Raw genomic sequence first — 18036 nt, forward strand, 5'->3', positions numbered from 1 at the left:
ATGAAAAACTGACCAATATCCATCATTCTTGCTCCGGTGCATGGAGCAAGGCTGTATAGCGAGGCTCACTGTGGCAGGGCTGTACAGAGTTTCCCATCGTGACATCACATAATTATACAATGGTGTAGCCAAGGGGAAAGGGCTGCCACAACCCAACCCCTCCGTGGGATGCTAGCCGCGTGGGATGCTAGCCGCCCTATTTGACAATTTTCGTCCAATTGTGCATCTTTCAAAGTCATTGCCATGTAAAATATGAAGCATTTTTAGGCTTAAGGTCGTTCAGCCGTAAGGGAAAGAAGTCAAAGAACATAATGGCGAACCGTCCTCCTTTAAGTCTGACAAAACAAAATCATTCCCTCATGTTATCGTGACAAATTGAAACAGATATCTAAAAACATATATTATTTTGGATTGTGCGTCACAGTCATGCATTCTCGTTATATGATCATGATGATCATATAATGAAGCTATGATGTAGCTCGGTTCTAATTATTTTATTTCCTGATCGTGCATGAATGTTATAACTCATGATTTGCAGATATTTGCTCTAATTTTACTCTACCGGAGAACCCCGGACCGGAGAAGACCACTCGATCATTTTACCATCATCGTCATTCCTATACATGAGGATAATGTAGATAGGTGACCACTTGTGCCACTCTATCCATAAATTTCAGAGACAGGTGAACACATTACGTTTGGGAATTGGAAAGAACCTTCTGTTAAATCATGCATGACTCAATTACAAATCTCTACATCCCTTTCTTCTTGTCTATTGATATTTTGAATAGTGTTTATCTTTCCCTAATAGATAGCGCCCTGATCGATTCTTCCTGCATATCAATATGCTTCATTTAAACACAGCCAAAAAAGAAAGTCTCCAGTAGTTCCATCCCCATTTAATCAGAGTCTGATGAGTTTATGGCAACATAATTTATATAATAGTTTTCTATACACTTTCCTTCAAACGTTGATACCAAATTTGATATAAAAAGTTTAATCATCATGAGCATAGGAGCCGTTGTTTGGAAATTCGTGCAATTTTAAAAATGACAAATTACGAATTGACCACGCAAAATCCAATGCATGGTATCAGCTTATTATGTGGCCTGAAGCAACCTGTACAGGAATCATTGTACACTTGCCTGTGCACAATTGAAAGAGCGGGGTATTTGATTTGCATTTTGACATGCATGGGTAAACCTTTAACCTGCCGGCCTATTCAGGCGACGTAATTCTTGGCACTCACGCTAGCTCTGCTACGTGATACAATTCCCTATGTCATTTTTAAAATTGCGCGAATTTCCAAACAACGGTTTCTATGCTCACGATGATTAAACTTTTGATATCAAATTTGGTATCAACCTTTGAAGGAAAGTGTATAGAAAACTATCATATAAATTATTTTGCCATAAACTCATCAGGCTCTGATTAAATGGGGATGGAACTACTGGAGACTTTCTTTTTTGGCTGTGTTTACATTACATTACAGAGATCGGACACTAATCCCTACCATAACAAACCGTGTATAGACTCTACATGCAAATACAGGTGATATAACAGGTCTATATTACAGGATTAGATTAGTAAACTATGATCTATTTGCAAGTATTATATTGATTGAGCAGGAAAGATTTGATACTATTTTTTTGTATAGTAGTCTAGTTGCCGGCGTGCGTTATTTCTTTCTGTAACCATAATGGGCCACAATGCGATAACACATAGTACATTCATGTAATTAATAGGCCTATGAGGCTAGATATAACACGAGTTTATTACCATTATTATTTCCTCTTACTTAATAAAATAAAAGAAATCGATAGAATTAAAATTCTATAACGGTTTACCTGGGGTTCGAACCCACAACCTTTGTATCCATAGTCTAATGCCTACACGACTGTGCTATGATTCGCTGTGCCAGAAAGGTGTTTGTTTATGATACTTATTGATTACGGAATAAACTGCATACACACAATATACTAGTATAATAAATACGAATATAATCCTAACCCTAATCCCTAACCCTAACCCTAACCCCTAACCCTAACCCCTAACCCCTAACCCTAACCATAAGACCCTAACCCTAAGACCCTAACCCTGACAATAATGAACCTTGCCTCGGACTATGCGGTTAGTGATATATTGCGGCCCATTATGGTTGCAGAAAGAAATTATTTATGTCCTCTTTTGCACAATTACTGTATTTTTGTGGGACCTGAATTTTAAATGTTTATGATGATGACATAGACTCGCTTGCCAGTCCTATTCAGTATCGAAGTTACGTAATGTTACTATGCCAACGGGATCACGCGCCAGAGTAATGAACTACGATCGAAACAATCACCACACAAAGTATATGGTACTCGAAGGATATCAAAATAGCGTGATCCGGTAACCAAGAGAATTACGTAACCACTTCGATGCTGAATATACGCCGTACCTATGTATATTTACTTGCACGTTCCGCCATTATGCACTATGTGCGGGGAGAGCCTCGAACTGGCAGCATACATGAATGGGAATTGAACCAGTCATATAACATTCTGTGTAAGGTTACGTAATTCTTCCTTTCATGTATGCTGCCAGTTCGAGGCTCTCCCCGCATATAGTGCATAATGGCGGAACCGTGCAAGTGGCGAATTGAGGACTGGCTTACGCCATTTTGGATGTCAATGGGAAATACACACTTAACGATTTGCGCCGGTTTGAAACTTCATCAATGTATATAAATGTGGTACCAACTGTATTGTGCTTGATAATTTTAGACTCGGTTGAAACAAAATTAAGGATCGAAAGCATTTAAGTGTCCAAAAAGGCAAAATTATCGTCAAAGTTCTGCCGAAATCGGCACCCTTGCGAAGGGTTCAGTATTCGAATCGGGAACGAAAATATCCGATCTTTGCGATCAAAAACACAAAATTACAACTTTAAACATACTATTGGCAAAAGACATTATTACCAAACAATATAGAATAGAAAATTTGACATCATTTTCAAAAAAAAAAGAAAAAATTTGCTCACTAGACATCGAAAAAGTACGCAATCCAATTCCCGTTCAAACGCGTGGGAAACTGAAAGTGCATAATCGTGACTAATGATGACATGTATGATGCAAACTCATAGGTGTTGTGCGTTTGGCAAGTTGGGAGGGTGGGGTTCAAAATGACCCCATAGGATTATAAAATTGCTCAAATACCTCTTTCAAATATATCAAATTATTTACATAAATAAACAAAACAAACAAATAAATAAATAAATAAATAAATAAATAAATAAATAAATAAATAAATAAATAAATAAATAAATAAATAAATAAATGAAAAAATTGAACAAATTTTAGCGTAGCATTAAAATCATAAATATAACCATTGCTGGCAGGAGGACTCGAACCAACGATATTGATATCAGCAGTCTGATGCTCTACCATTGAGCTAAATGACAGCATCTGGTGATGAGAGTCGAGTTTTTAGCTTATACAGTGTTTGTCTGTGATAATGTCGCCTCGTGAAAGAAAGAAATATAAAATCTCAATTTGTAATTTAAATTTATTTGATAATTTTCTAACCTATATTTTCTTTCGAGCAGGGACAAATATTTCCCCTTTTATCTAATTTGACCGCTATATAAGAATCTATTTCTTTTATTACTGATTTAATTCCGCGATTTGTTCCATTAAACAATATCAAAGATTAATGTCACACATCTCACAACAGATATTTAGTTGGTCTAGTGGTCTTGCACAGTGCTGTTTAACCGGGAGGTACCGAGATCGATTCCCACCTCTGCCTGCAATTTTTTTTAAAGACTGGGAAATAATAACCTGACATTCGCCGCTGACATTCGTACTTCAGAAGCGGAGTTATAACTTGTTAAACTTTGCTCCTTCCGTAAAAGGGTACATTATTTTGGCACTACATTATTTCACATTGCTGGTATTAAATACCAAATGGTCATAATTGGCGGTCACTTCAAATCATCCCCAACTGAACTAGGTTCAGGAATTTCCTCTCATTGTTAACTGTTGGTTAACCCACCACTTGAGAATAAAGGACTATGATAGGTGCAACAGGATTACCTACGGGATTATCTCAAGGATATAATTCTGTTCTCCATCCTTTTCTTACATCTTCTCTGATATGTGCTAGTGTCAATGGTTATTGTTAAAAGGCAATAAGGTGTGTAATTGCAATATTTCCTCTGAATAGGAAAGACTCTCTACATCGAGTTATGTATGCTGGTGGTTCGCAATAATGTTATTTAAGAGAAGGTATCTTCCAACTCCAAATTCAAATGAAAATCAGAAGTTGAGCAATAACATTATTTATACCATCTCTCATATAACAAACAAACAAACAAGCAAGCAAAAATCCGATGCATCACACAGGACAAAGACAAGGACAGACATAAGACAAATAATAGGTAACACGATCTACTCATTTTGAATAGAAACTGGTCAAATTTGGCAAGGAAAATTATTCAGATGCATGGACATAATACATTTTTCTTCAGAATGACTCGGATATTCTCATCCAAATGACACTAAGAAACTCATCAAACTTGATAAAATTACTTTGTCATTTAAAACGGTGATCTTGTTAATTATTATAGAATGAATAGATTCTTGACAAAATGACCCAACTTATCAAATTTGAGTAGGTTGTCTTGTCAGAGGGAGAATATTGTCAAATGAAATGGACAATCTTGTCAAATAATAAGTTGGAGATCTTGTCAATATGAATAGTTACTAATTGTTCAAATAAAACGGAAAGTAGAAAACTATTCATTTTGATAAGATTGTCGGTTCAAAGCGATAATAAACCTAATCAAAATGAACATATAGGCATATATCTCGTCAAAACGAATAGTTCGGGATCAAAAATAAATGAGTAGGGATTCTTTTTTTTTAAATGAATAGTACGAAATTAAAGTGTAAGCACATCACTCCGCTCTTGAGTATATTCATATTCGTTAGGGTTCTATGGTTTCTACACGTGGAAAAATTGTTATTTCTGACCTAATGTCTAAATTTTTACTTTTTTCATATTATTAGTCCAACATAAAACACACTTTCATGCAGACGTTTCGATAAGTGTCCGTCACCTTTCATGGTTCTAGGGGTACATACGGGACAGTTAGGGTTCTGGGGGTCCTGGAAATTGCAAGAACTAAATTGTTCTTTATGGCCCTATACAGAACCATTTTATGTCTAAATGGTTCTTTCTGACCTTTAGGACCTTTTCTGCTTGGAACTTTTTTAAGGGTGTACAGGAATTTTTTACGATAAGTTCAAAATGTGTATATGGGTTTAGGACCATATTAGATTATAACTCGGAAGAGATGTAATTTGGCTACGTTACAAGCCTTATTACAAAAATCGCACGACGTATAGGGAAAAATGTGTATAGGAATTGCCTAAAAGTGAAGGATATTAAAATGACAAAAAAGGAATAAAACGGCGGTGGTGATAAAATGTGAAGCATGAAGCCAGCGACAAGTGTCCATTCGGGCAATCTCAACTGACGTTGTCAAAATGTAACATTTTACACTGGGTTGTTTTCGGTCTTAAGCCAATCACTAACAAAAATGCAACAATCTTGATCTTTGGTGATTTTAAAGATATTCTTATTTATTCGAATGACTGATAGTGCCCTGAGCTTATCGTTTAGTGATTATTTTCTCACGCAGGGGATGATATATAGGACAAAGGAAGAGCTAACATAACAACTGGCTTCCTGAAGAGAACGCTGAACTTCCAGCACCCACTGAATTATTTCCTCTATAGCTTTTCTATACTAGCTATAAGGCATACCTCACTTTAATAGATATCACCATAATTTTGATCATGTAAAGGAGATTGATGGATAGGCCTATAGTTGTTACAAATTAAATCTTCTCTATGCAGGGGCGTAGCCAGGACTTTTTCAGGGGGGGGGGGGAAGGCAAATTTCCAGGAGGCAATAATGGGCTAAAAATTACAAAAAGGCCTCTCACAGGGAGGGGGCAAGAGGGGAAAAGACTTCTCACATGGGGTACCGGTAGCTCCCCCTTGCCTCGGCTACGTCACTGTCTCTATGTCCAGTGGCGCAGCGAAGGGGAGAGGGCAAGGGGCCGGCATATACCTTTGGGCTGCTAGCCAGTGGCGTGCTTGACGGGTACGGGTGGGGACGATCTCCACTAACAACTCAAAGGAAAAAAAATAAATATTCCTTGTTTTGGGTAGACCCACTATTGGGTACGCACCCATTCGGTAGAAACCTTGAGGTATAAAATAATAAAAATAGAGAAATGAACCCAGTCATTTCTCTCGATTTATTTTCTTTTTTTACTTTGAGTAGGCCTTATACACTCATTTGCACCCCATTTTGAAAGTTTTGGTGCAATTTCATCTGACGCAGAGCAATCTGAAGTGCAGTTTCGAAAACTTGACACTGACATCGCAGTTTTGAGCAAAATGCAATGATATTCCTCAGTGGACTAGGGCTCAGGGACCGTCGGTACCGACGACCTGTGATGTACCAACGGTCCATGATAGGGGCACCTTTCCCCATCAGCCACACGGTTTTGGTGATGTGATAAAGATAGAAAACGCCATAATTGTTAATAGGGCCGAGCGAGTTATTTTGTGCGAGTTAAAATTTTATAACGCAATACTGTCAATTTGAATTTGAGTCAAAAACATGCAATGCCGATTTGGAGCCGCGTATTTTACAAAGGTGTCGCATTTTTTAATAATCATCTCTGTTTTCGCTTCTTTTCTCCCCACCCCAAAGGAAAAAAAATCAAATTTTAAAACAAAATATTATTTCACTCACCTGAATATAAACGGTAACAAATATGCAAAGAAGTAGAAATATATGACGGTTCATCTTGCTAGTCGTGTTGATGCCTTACGTGCAGTAAACAGGTCTGTTTTGCCAATATTGTAAACAGGTGTTATTGCATTAATGTATACATAATCCAATTTTCCAGCTATAGATAAGATCCACAGTTTACGTTCATTGAAATATCTCCAAATCACAAGACAAGAAATATAAGATAGTATGTCATATGAGATGACGACCTTTGCCCATGAAAGACTCAGCGCTGAACGGAGGTATAGGCCTACTGAACCCTGTTGAAAGCCCGAGGAACGTTAAGGTCTATTGCAGAAAAAGTTCAAGCATAGGTTCCCGGGCCTTTGTGAACTCCGACGTGAGAAAGTTTGAGAGACAGATGAACTTGGAAGGCATATATTGAATTAATAGTTCCAGGTCTTTTTTTGAGGAAACTCGCAGGGGTTGACTCGGCTGGCGGGTTAGTGTTCCTGTCACTACTGAATTTGTCAAAGTTTTTTTCCGTTGATAGCCTACAACAAGTTTACAAGCATGATGTCATTTCTCACAATCTGTTCAAAAGGAAGCTAATGAACAACTTTGGTTTTTATTTACTTCCGGATGTTTGCTTGATAGCAACGCTTAAGATGTAAATTTACTCAAACTGATGGCAACCAAAATAAATATTCATAGATCACCCGGTGTATAGGCCTAGGCCTATTTCACAACCATTTGCCAAAAAGATACCAAGTGTTTTTGTTTTCCCCGTACTAATATATGTAGGCCTATTGTTCAAAATATAAAGGATAGGGCCTACATTACAAAATTAAATTTTCTGGGCGCCCTACACTTTGCTGTCCTTTAAACTTAATCGCCCTAGATAACCGCCTAGTATCAGTATTTAGTCGTTGGCCATGCACGAGGCTCAAACCAGGCCAAGATATTCTTAAGGGCCCCATACACATAAGCTAAGGATTCAAGATGCAATCTTGGTGTTCCATACTAGCCATGGCTGGCCAAACAACTCAAAATATGCCAAAGGTTATACGCTTAACGTAACCCTTGTCCATCCAAGATGCAATCGCGGTATCGAATCACAGGGCCAGAAATCACAAACAGTAAATCGACTTTAAAAACTTATCCGGCTAAAATGGGGCAAGGGGGTAGCAAGGCATCTTTCAAGGGAGAAATTTGACGAAAACGGACATAAAAGTACAAGGCCTGAAAATGTAAAATATCACGGCAGCCAACATCTCACGGGAGTATAGAGGGGTTAAAGAAGTCGCCCACAGAGAGCAGCTCCCCCCATCTCATCACGCGGGAGCTCACGCCATTAAGAAGCTCAAATACGCCCACAATTGCATTTTTACCAAAGTTTAGGCGTATAATCTTGAGTGTGTCATGAACCTCTAAGCCAGCGATCGTAAAGCCGTACATGTATGGTGTTTATTTTTAGATTTGAAAATGACGCTTTCAAACATAGGTTATTTGCACCCATCGTAAAACCGTAGTCTTCTCGAGACACCTTTAGCCTAAACCCATTCCCGGTCCCCGCATCCGCGGGTATTCATGCTTGTCGGTGAACTTTAAAAACACCCAGTGCATCTCATTTCGCTTTTTTAGGGAAAAAACACCCCTTTTTTAGCGATTTTGCGAATTATTTGCCCTTCGAATACCCCTATTTTCGCTTAAACGCGAACGATATTTCTAATATACCCTTTTCTGGCAGAAACGCGTAGGCTGCTCGATGAAAATACCCTTTTTTTTCAATTTCGCGAACACGAGGTTTGAAAAAACACCCCTTTTTTGTGTGTTTCGCGAATCGCGTTTCTTCATCTGAAAACACCCCTTCGCGAAATTTTCGACGAGCATGAATACCCGCGGATGCACGGAGTGTGGGGACCGGGAACCCATTATATCTTACTTTTACAAACCCTGCCCCAATCGAAAATTTTAACCTCTCTAGAACCACACCCCCAAGATCATGATCACTAGCATATAGCCGTCGCGCCCGCCTAAATTTTTGTGATCATGTCGATTTTTTTTGAGCGCAAGTCCGTGAAAAATCTTAACATTCTGGAATTTGAAACGTTACTACATCATTTTAGGATGTTGAAACGTTTACTAAACAACCACACCATAATCAAATCAGACTAGATATATTACCGATTTAAATAAAGAATATCGCTCAAATTTTGTTTATAGCCTATATGAAGAGTTTCATATGAAGAGTTTCTTAGCCCTCTGAAAAGGACTTCTCTAGGGAAAGATTAAATCTTACTTGCGTTTACCACATAGCATACCTAGAGTACCAAGTAATTTCAAATCATATGAAAAGTGTTTTTAAAAGGGATCAAAATCAAATTTGTATAGTTCTGAGAAAATCAACGTTTTTTTAAATAAAAATACGGTTGCTGCACTTCTTTCATTACGTTTATTTTCTACCCAATGAAAGATACCACTATGTTGACGCTTAAAAACAGGGTTGGTTTCAGTCTTTTTTCAATGTCTTTTCTATGTAGGCCTATTTCTTTATATTCGGACACAAGTATAGATTAATACAATTTTGAAATAAACAGTTTTGACCAATTTAAAACAAAAAACAAAAAAACAGACAAACAAACAAAAACACTACCTAAAATCTTGATTTCATATTAAAGCCATATTATAACATTTGCTGAGGAAGACGCCCTCACTGAATTTTTAAAATTCCTTTTTTTACACGATTAAATTGTACTTTATTAAACCAATATACCCTGCAAAAATCAAGACTCTAGGTGCTGTAGTTTTGTCAAAATCCGAGATTTTGAATAAAACGCCGGATTCGGCGCTTTATTATTACGATGGAATTATTAGTCGAACGCATACACGATGTTCATAACACACAGTACGTACACGGCGTGCGGGACGGTGATATACACAACAAAGGGTCGTACCACAACATGACCGAAGGAGTGGTACGTATTGGCGACATGTGCGCTGGTAGTAAATTCCAATTTTCTTTGCTTTGCCGTAGTTGTTTCGGCTCAAAAATAAAAGGGGATATATCTGACAGTAAAAGCTAACATTTTGTGGCAAATAAATGCTAATCTATTTTGTTTGAAAATGTTATAATATGGCTTTAAGGCGCACTTGAAAGACAATATCAAATCACACTGAAAACCACATTAAATAACTCTTCAACATGTTTAACTGCATGCTTGAATTTCAATTTTCTGTTATTTTGTGAGAAAACTGACAATTTTGCACATTTTTAAAACAACACAAGTTTCGTTCGTGTGCAATTAAATCCCACTCATTTTACGTTTTCTTGATTTTATTTGGTCAAAACTCGACCGGTTACGTCCGGTTGAAGACAGTATCTGTTGTTATAATGGAATGCGGTTCACGCCGGTCAACCGGCGGTCAAGTTTTGATATCATCCCTTAAAGAACATTCTTATCGATGTTTTACAACGATAAAAGAACCACGTTTCCACTATTTCGGCTTAAAAATAATAGTGGATTATATTCAAATTTACCAAAATTTTCCGGAAAATACAGAGGGTTATAACTTTTGGAATGTGGATCAAAGGTAACTCTCTTTCATGTTCGGCACACAATTTAATTGCGACGAAAATTGGATTTATGAAATCTACTTTTGGAAACAAGCTCCCCATATATTGAAGTGCCTTAAGGTGTGATTGACTGTCCTTATAATGATACAATTTAAACAACAGACAAGTAACAATCATAAGCCCTACAAATCGCCTGACACATTTACAGCAGCCGAGTGCTATATTCAAGTCATGATCTCATTATGCATGGAACCTTTCTAGGAATTTGAGTATAAATATATTTTTATCGGACACGACATATCAAGGCACTGAAACTATCATGTTGTAGAAACTACTGACAGGTTTGCGCCCAGATAGCTAACCCATTGCCAAAGCTGGCATGAGGTCTGATAGCAAGGGTATGCGCAGGGAGAGCATTCCATATGCGGGTTGTTGATGGTACAAAAGATCTTGAATGGCTAACACTGTTTGATCATGGAATCTGGACTGTAATATATGTCGAGCTATATTACGGATCTTCTAAGCCCAGTATCTGTGGGGTTTTGATATTTGGCATTTGCTGCCGGTACAGTAGATTTAGAACTTCCTTGCGTAGGATTTTAGTAGATAATCAAAAGTTAATTAATCTTTGTTAGCCAAATAGTAAGAGCAAGGTAGGTTGGTTTTGCCAGTTAAAGTGCTTTTCTTTGTTGATTATTGTTAGATGGGTGGCACATAAGATTCTGAGGGGTGTAAAATTGTCACCCCTGGGCAATTAGAGATATCCAAAGTCAAAGTTTATACACGGGTCAAAATTATAAAACTTGTCCAATTTGTCCAAACATGTGCCAAACTATAATTCCTCTCGTCATAAAGATTCAGAAAATACATAGTTTTACACACCTACAGGGTGTCCCAGAATGATCTATACCGAAAAAGTTGAATTTATTTAGGTATGAAGGGCTTTATTATTGGTAGTATTGTTTTAAATTTCAAGATTTACATATATTTAGCTTTCTTAGAAATTTTAGATTTTAGAAATTGGACGTTTCAAATAGAAGTTACAGGATATTGCGTAAAAATGGTGAATTTAGGGTTTTCACAAAACAACCCATTTTGAAAATCTGTAAAATTACTAGCTGTTCAGCACAAAGTTATTTGGAAAATGTTATGCAGGTACTTTTGTTCTTACTTTCCTAACTATTTATGATGTTACGAAGTAATCCTTGTATGGAATAAAGGATTTGTTACGCTTTAGTGACCTTATACTATTGTTTCTTTGTTGGCAGTTTTGAAGATAATTATTGCGGTGTCTGAGTTTCATCATTTTTAATGCCTGCAAAGATGGATTTGTCATAAAAGTATAGAGAATGTTTGTCCTTTGTGTCGTAGCATTTATTTATGTCCATAGTATATTGGCAAACCGACAGCTACGTAACGGAGAAGATTAAAATTGACTGCGGAGGATCCTTGAGGAAGTTATATTCTCTGTAATAATGACATTTTTGGGTAAACATTTTGGTAAACATTACATAAAAAGTATGTTTTTTAACCTAAATATCTGAAGTCATATTGCAATGTTTCACCTAATTCCATATCAAGAATTGTTCAACGTTGTACGCTCTACATCTGTGCCAAATTTGATGTATTTCCTATACATGCTATAAAAGAATGTAGGATTTCTTCAATACATTGCACAGCACGGCTGGACGATGGTGATAAAGCATCCATGTGTTATGATGCCTTTGCGGTGTAAATTACACAAATGCAATTTTCGTCCATTTTCAGTAATATCAATGTCACGCCAAAACGAATCAAGCTATTTCCATGAAAGTCACAGAATAAGAAGGTGACATGTGTGCCATTGTATTGCACTTATCAAAATTAGATACACTGTTGACTATATATTTTAAATATTTTTTTCAAACACGGTATAGATCATTCTGGGACACTCTGTACGACTTATCATTGTGGAGTTACGAGCAAAAAGGTTAAATGGGGGAGGGGACTCTACATGGGTTAAAATAGAAAATGCCCCAATTTTGAAATGGGTCTCAAATGGTTCTTTATGTGATAACTCTAACACAGAATAGTTTGGACCACCTAGAATAACTTGTTGCCTAGGTAACACTGCAAAATAAGCTAAAATAGGTCATTGCCAATTGAGTCCTATTGATGTTGACCTACTGATATTTCCCTGAATGCTTACTTGGGTAACAAGTCCAAACAGGTAGTTGTAACTATTCTTTACTAGATAAGATAAGATAAGAGTGCCAACAATTTGAGACCATTTTCATCAAAATTCTGGCATTTTTTTTCTAATTTAGCCCCTGTGGCTCTTCAAATGTAACAGTTGCCATTTGGGCCATAACTCCAGAATGATATGTCGGAGGTTGGTCAAACTATATACATTTTCTGAATCCTTATGATTAGAGAACATTTTGGTATGGGTTTCAAAAAAAAAGAAGAAAAAAAAAAAAAAGAGCAGTTTTGAATTTTGACCCTTGTATAAACATTGACCTTGGAAACCTTGTATAAACTTTGACCAAAAAAAAAATCTTAAACGGGCAATACCATCTAACATGATAAAACAATAGTTTACAGTCGGTTTCGTCATCTTGGCTGATGGATTGATAACAGATGATCTGGGAGGAGGCCAAATTACCTGATACCGACTCAAAGTCATTCACAAGGAGAATCAGAAAATGCATGAAATCACTCAACCGGGAGAAGCAGTGAGCCAGATCAGCCAAGATGGCGAAAGCTGTGAGTAATAATTTATTGGAAGTTAACTTTTGATTACCAAAATACAACAAAAACGTAGTCCAATAACAATTATTATACAACTACAAATGAAATCAGTCTCACATAATTATATTTGTATGACCTGCGTATTTAATCAACGCTGTTAATCTTGTGTCTGAAATATACAAAGAAGGGCAACAAGTTGATAATAGAATTAAATACTAAAGTCCTCTTATTCCAATTTATTTTAATTTCTTTGGTTTTCATTTAAGGATGTCACTTTAAAGATGCATATTATTGATTTCGGAAGTTTGTGTCATTAACAGCAGGTGGTATACTATTTTGGACCCCCATGATTGACATCTAATATGGGAGATATACCATAGCCTTGACATTTATACTATTTGGGACCCCATGATTGACATTCCAATATGGGAGATTTACCAGACCCTTTAAATTTTTACATACATGGTTATATAAAGAAATGGTAGTATACAAATATATTACCACTCTATGAGTGTAATGAGTTATTCCAGTTGAAATACATACACCCCTTACTATGGACGTGGATAGTGTAGCTGTCTGAGACCAAAATTGTCTTAGAAAGTTGTGTAGGTTTCAAATGGAGTCACCCATTCAGGTAACCCCATTTGAAATTCACACTTCCTGTGTGGGAGATTAAGGTCATGTCTTCCATAGGGGGTGTGTGGATTTCAACTAGAATAGCCCAATGCTTGAAACTAACAGGCATGTATTCACAAAGTGAAATATGGATTGTTCCATTTCACACATGGGTACAAGTAAAATGGTTGAATCCTTCCACCAAGTGATAATTGTGCTACCATTATAAGATTCTAGTCTGGTCTCTTTTTATTTCACAATAGCTGCATAATTTAGGATACACATTAACTATCTCAAGACATCTTCTACAATCTATATGATTTTTACAAATGATAATAATTGTGTTCTTACATTATATGTTATTGATGTATACTATATAGTAATTATTATAATTATTATATAATTTTCTAAATATATAATATCTGGATTTATACATAAACTTTTGAAAGAAATAAAACAAAGAATGAACATATAAAAACTAGAAAAGGTACTGTAATAATTACACTAAATTAAATTAATACAAAAAGGAATATTTATGAGATGTGGATTACTTGGGCAAATTCAGTGATTTCACATACAACTTAATATACCATTTTATACATGTATTACCTGCTAATGTTATAAAATATGATTCTTTGTTTTATCATTTGATGTAATTATATGATTATTTGTATTAACAGGGGTTTCTTCATGGCATAGATTCATGATGATTAATATGCTGTATATATATATAATTCTTCAACATCTATTTTTTAACTTGATCTATTTTCTCCATTTATTTCCCCTCTTTCTCCTTCTCATATTATCACTAACGCGCTATTCTTTTAATCATGTCTTCTAGGTCCGATTTCTCAAAGCTTGGCTAGTGGTCAGGCTTCCTTCCAATCTACCAATGTGGATCAATTTTATTGATTTATCTATCTAGGTGATGTTTGATGTGAAATTGTACACTGGTACAAATGTATATCAGACAAATTGGGCTTAAGGCTGGTTCAAAGTGTATATTCGAAGGCGAATATTCGGCTTCGAATACTTTTTGGTCGTCAAAATATATGCGGCTTCGAATATAAAACTATGAACCGGAGAAAGATATATTTCTCCAATTCACAGCGTTGCCCGACTGTTAACAAGTATTGCCCGTTGACCTAGGTAAGCAAAATTTAGAGAATTTCTTTAACGTAGTCAATACAATAATAGGTAAACTCAATATTGAACTACTGTCATGATTTAATGTCTGTAAAATAAAAATGAATAAATAAATTAATAAGTTAATAAATAAATAAATAAGTCAATAAATAAGTCAATAAGTGGACATGCGTTGTAAGTGGAGATGTAACATTTTGGGGTTCATAATATAGGCCTACCCCGGGGAGGCCTACAGCCTATGTAGTTAAATTTGGTGTCAAACTAAAGCTTGTGATGAGACCAATACAGTAAGCATAATAAATGTTGTAAAAAAGTATTAACATTTGAATAATTGGTATATAATTAGCATAATTTGCGGGGTGGAGGATGATCAGGAGGAGCAAATTGAATATAAGTGACCCACAGTGGTCATATAATGCAAGAAGTCCATTTCTTTTTTCACATTTTGTTTACAATTCACTTCAAACTGCATACTTTAACACCATACAATCATATTCCAGGTAATTTAATTTGCTTTGAGAAGCAATTTTGCATATTTTATTTTCTGTAATTATCAAACACATGGCTAATTGTTATCTATAACATTATAACATTATAATTATAATTATAGACCTATTAATAGTAATGCGTTGAGTTTTTAAAAAGTAATATCGGCCTTGTTTTCTTTCTTTTTGAAATGACATACGTTACAAAACAAAGCAGCATGGAAAACATTTTTTTCGTCAGAGGCAGATATTTGGTCTATTCAGTGTGATAAAGCTACAAATAGACGATCTTTTAAATTAATTTTTAAATGGCTTTTGTTTTTCAACCTTATTGTTTGTATTTGTAATGTTCACACAATCTAATAATGTCCCAACTTATACCTAATGTGAATGAGCCATTTAACAGGTGCTTGTAGGACAACGATTTTGAATTAAACATGTTAATTGTGATATTTTAATTCCCCTAGAACACCACAGTTAAGCGTCAAGTCCAAAATTGTTTCGTTAAAATTACTCGAAAACCCTCCTAAGAGTTGTTTCTGATATACATTTCATAATTTTGGGCAAAGAATAGCCAAATAGTTCACCGAAGTCGAATATTTGAACCAATATTTGACTGAAATCGTATATTAGCATTACCGCCCCTTCGTGGCTTTATTGCCAACAAAATTGCTGCTAAATGTGAAACGAGATTACTTGAAATATATATTTCCAGAGTTGAACAAGTTTCAACTCTACGAATATATTTCTGAAATATGTCTATCTGATTGGTTGATGGTCAAGAGGATTACGGCATCCTCAAAGTCTCTTGCTGTAATTCTCTAATCGATATCTATTCGATAGGACCGATCTTTTGAAATCCATACAACCGTGTCAAATGAAATAGTCTCGGATCATAATTTGTGCACGATACAACGTTGATACTTCAGATTTCGGAATTTTATTTAAAATAGGCATAAATCACCTTGAACAGGTTGAATGCTGGCAAAAGTAGATAAAATAACTATGGGTCGAATTTACATTAATCAGTGTCCTGGGCCAGGATAACATGTAGGACTCCTTCGCATTCTAAAACAATACTTCACCAAATGTCCTTGCTTTCATTTTCTCATTTAATTTATATTTATTTTTATTAATTTCTTTATTCACTGCCTATGTGGTAAATCCGGTATTGCCAAACATTTCTCGTCCATTACCCGTGTTAATCTATTTATTTATTAAAATGCACCTGTCCATCTATTAAATTCCTGTAATACAATGTATAGTCCTAGTGTATTTGATAACAAAGTTGTTTTTATTTTTGATTGGAATTAGGGGTTCCATAGATTTACAAGGGGTCAGTTTTTACACGATTTCATATATAAAATATCTTTGGGCATGGCGGAATTAGTATATGATCAAAAATAGACATACTCTTAGGCCCCCTTTTTTAATGTTTGTACATTATTAATATTATTAATAATGTACAAAATGCAAACGAATGTATATATTATTTGATCGTTTTGTAAACATTAATTTTGATGTTTACTCATAATTATGTCTGGAAAGTCAGGGAAAAAACCAAGGAGTATCGATATTTCCTGGGAAAGGGGATCAGATGAGCAGTGAGTAAAAACATTCGCTCTAAATGTTTATTTGATTTTTATTTTTTTATGAATTTATTACTAGCCTACTGGTAAAGTGCAGAAAAAAAACTCCAAACGCATTCTAGGATTTTTCATCAGCAGCAGTAGAAATTTCTCTTGCATAGATTTTCGGGTGATCTCGCTTGGATTTAGCAAACAATGAACCGTTCACTTGTACATAGGTTATGTTTGTAAGCCTAAATATCATATTATTTGCATAAAACATAACTTACCATCACTACAGCATTGTAATGCTATTGCCTGCCAGGCATTTTCCTTTTTCTGGACGTCTTTATATAGTCCCTTACTTTTATGTCATATAAAATGGATACGCTTGTACCGCACTAATAACGTTTTCTTTCAGTTCGTTATCAGCCATTTTTGAACTATCCAGGCGTATTTTGCACAACTGTGCAGGTTAATTTTTATTGGGGATTTTTGAAATCATCGTTCGTCGAACGATATTCAGGTGACCTCGAGCCTTTCATATAAATCAATAGTATCTCGCTATCAGTTGCGCGATATTTAATCCGATTCAACTCGGCGTGTCATCATATTTTATTCGTTGCCGTATATATTTTGACGTCACAAAAAGTATTCGACAACGAATATTCGCCTTCGAATATTCACTATGAACCGACCCTTAACCTATTGGCTTAGGAAGCCTGACCACTAGCCATGCTTCGAGAATCCAGCCCTTATAGTATACTGAGTAAATGCACTGTACATGACCTTGCAGTCAGAATACCAACCCACTAGTCCTAATACTAAGTCATCACTATGGACCACAATAGCCTCATCCCAATGGCATAGTCCAATAACCTCAATTACATAATCATAGTGCAAAATTTGACCTCAAGTTGCAGAGTATGACTTTTTGTACCCAAATCTTCAAAGGTCAATCAGTGAATGCACAAATGTATTGGGGTTTAAGAACTGTGCCCCTGATAGATGAGCATGTTGTGGAGCCTAGTGCATGGTGCAGATGATAGTGATGAGCCATTGAGGTGGTTTTTTGTCATCAGGAAACTATTGGATACAATTCAGTGACTGCATTTCCCATGTTG

General features: G+C 35.8%; 1 protein-coding gene across 1 annotated transcript in view; it reads right to left on the bottom strand.

Moving 5' to 3' along the window:
• Positions 1-7321, bottom strand: part of LOC140170822 (uncharacterized) — a 116271-nt gene extending 108950 nt beyond the window's left edge. Inside the window, exon 1 of the mRNA XM_072194040.1 lies at positions 6813-7321. Coding sequence (XP_072050141.1) covers positions 6813-6866 — 54 coding nt within the window. The 5' untranslated portion in view covers positions 6867-7321. The remainder of the gene's footprint in view (positions 1-6812) is intronic.
• Between the last annotated feature and the right edge of the window lie 10715 nt (positions 7322-18036).

This window comes from Amphiura filiformis, chromosome 15, assembly GCF_039555335.1.
Source record: "Amphiura filiformis chromosome 15, Afil_fr2py, whole genome shotgun sequence".
Taxonomy (NCBI): Eukaryota; Metazoa; Echinodermata; class Ophiuroidea; order Amphilepidida; family Amphiuridae; genus Amphiura; species Amphiura filiformis.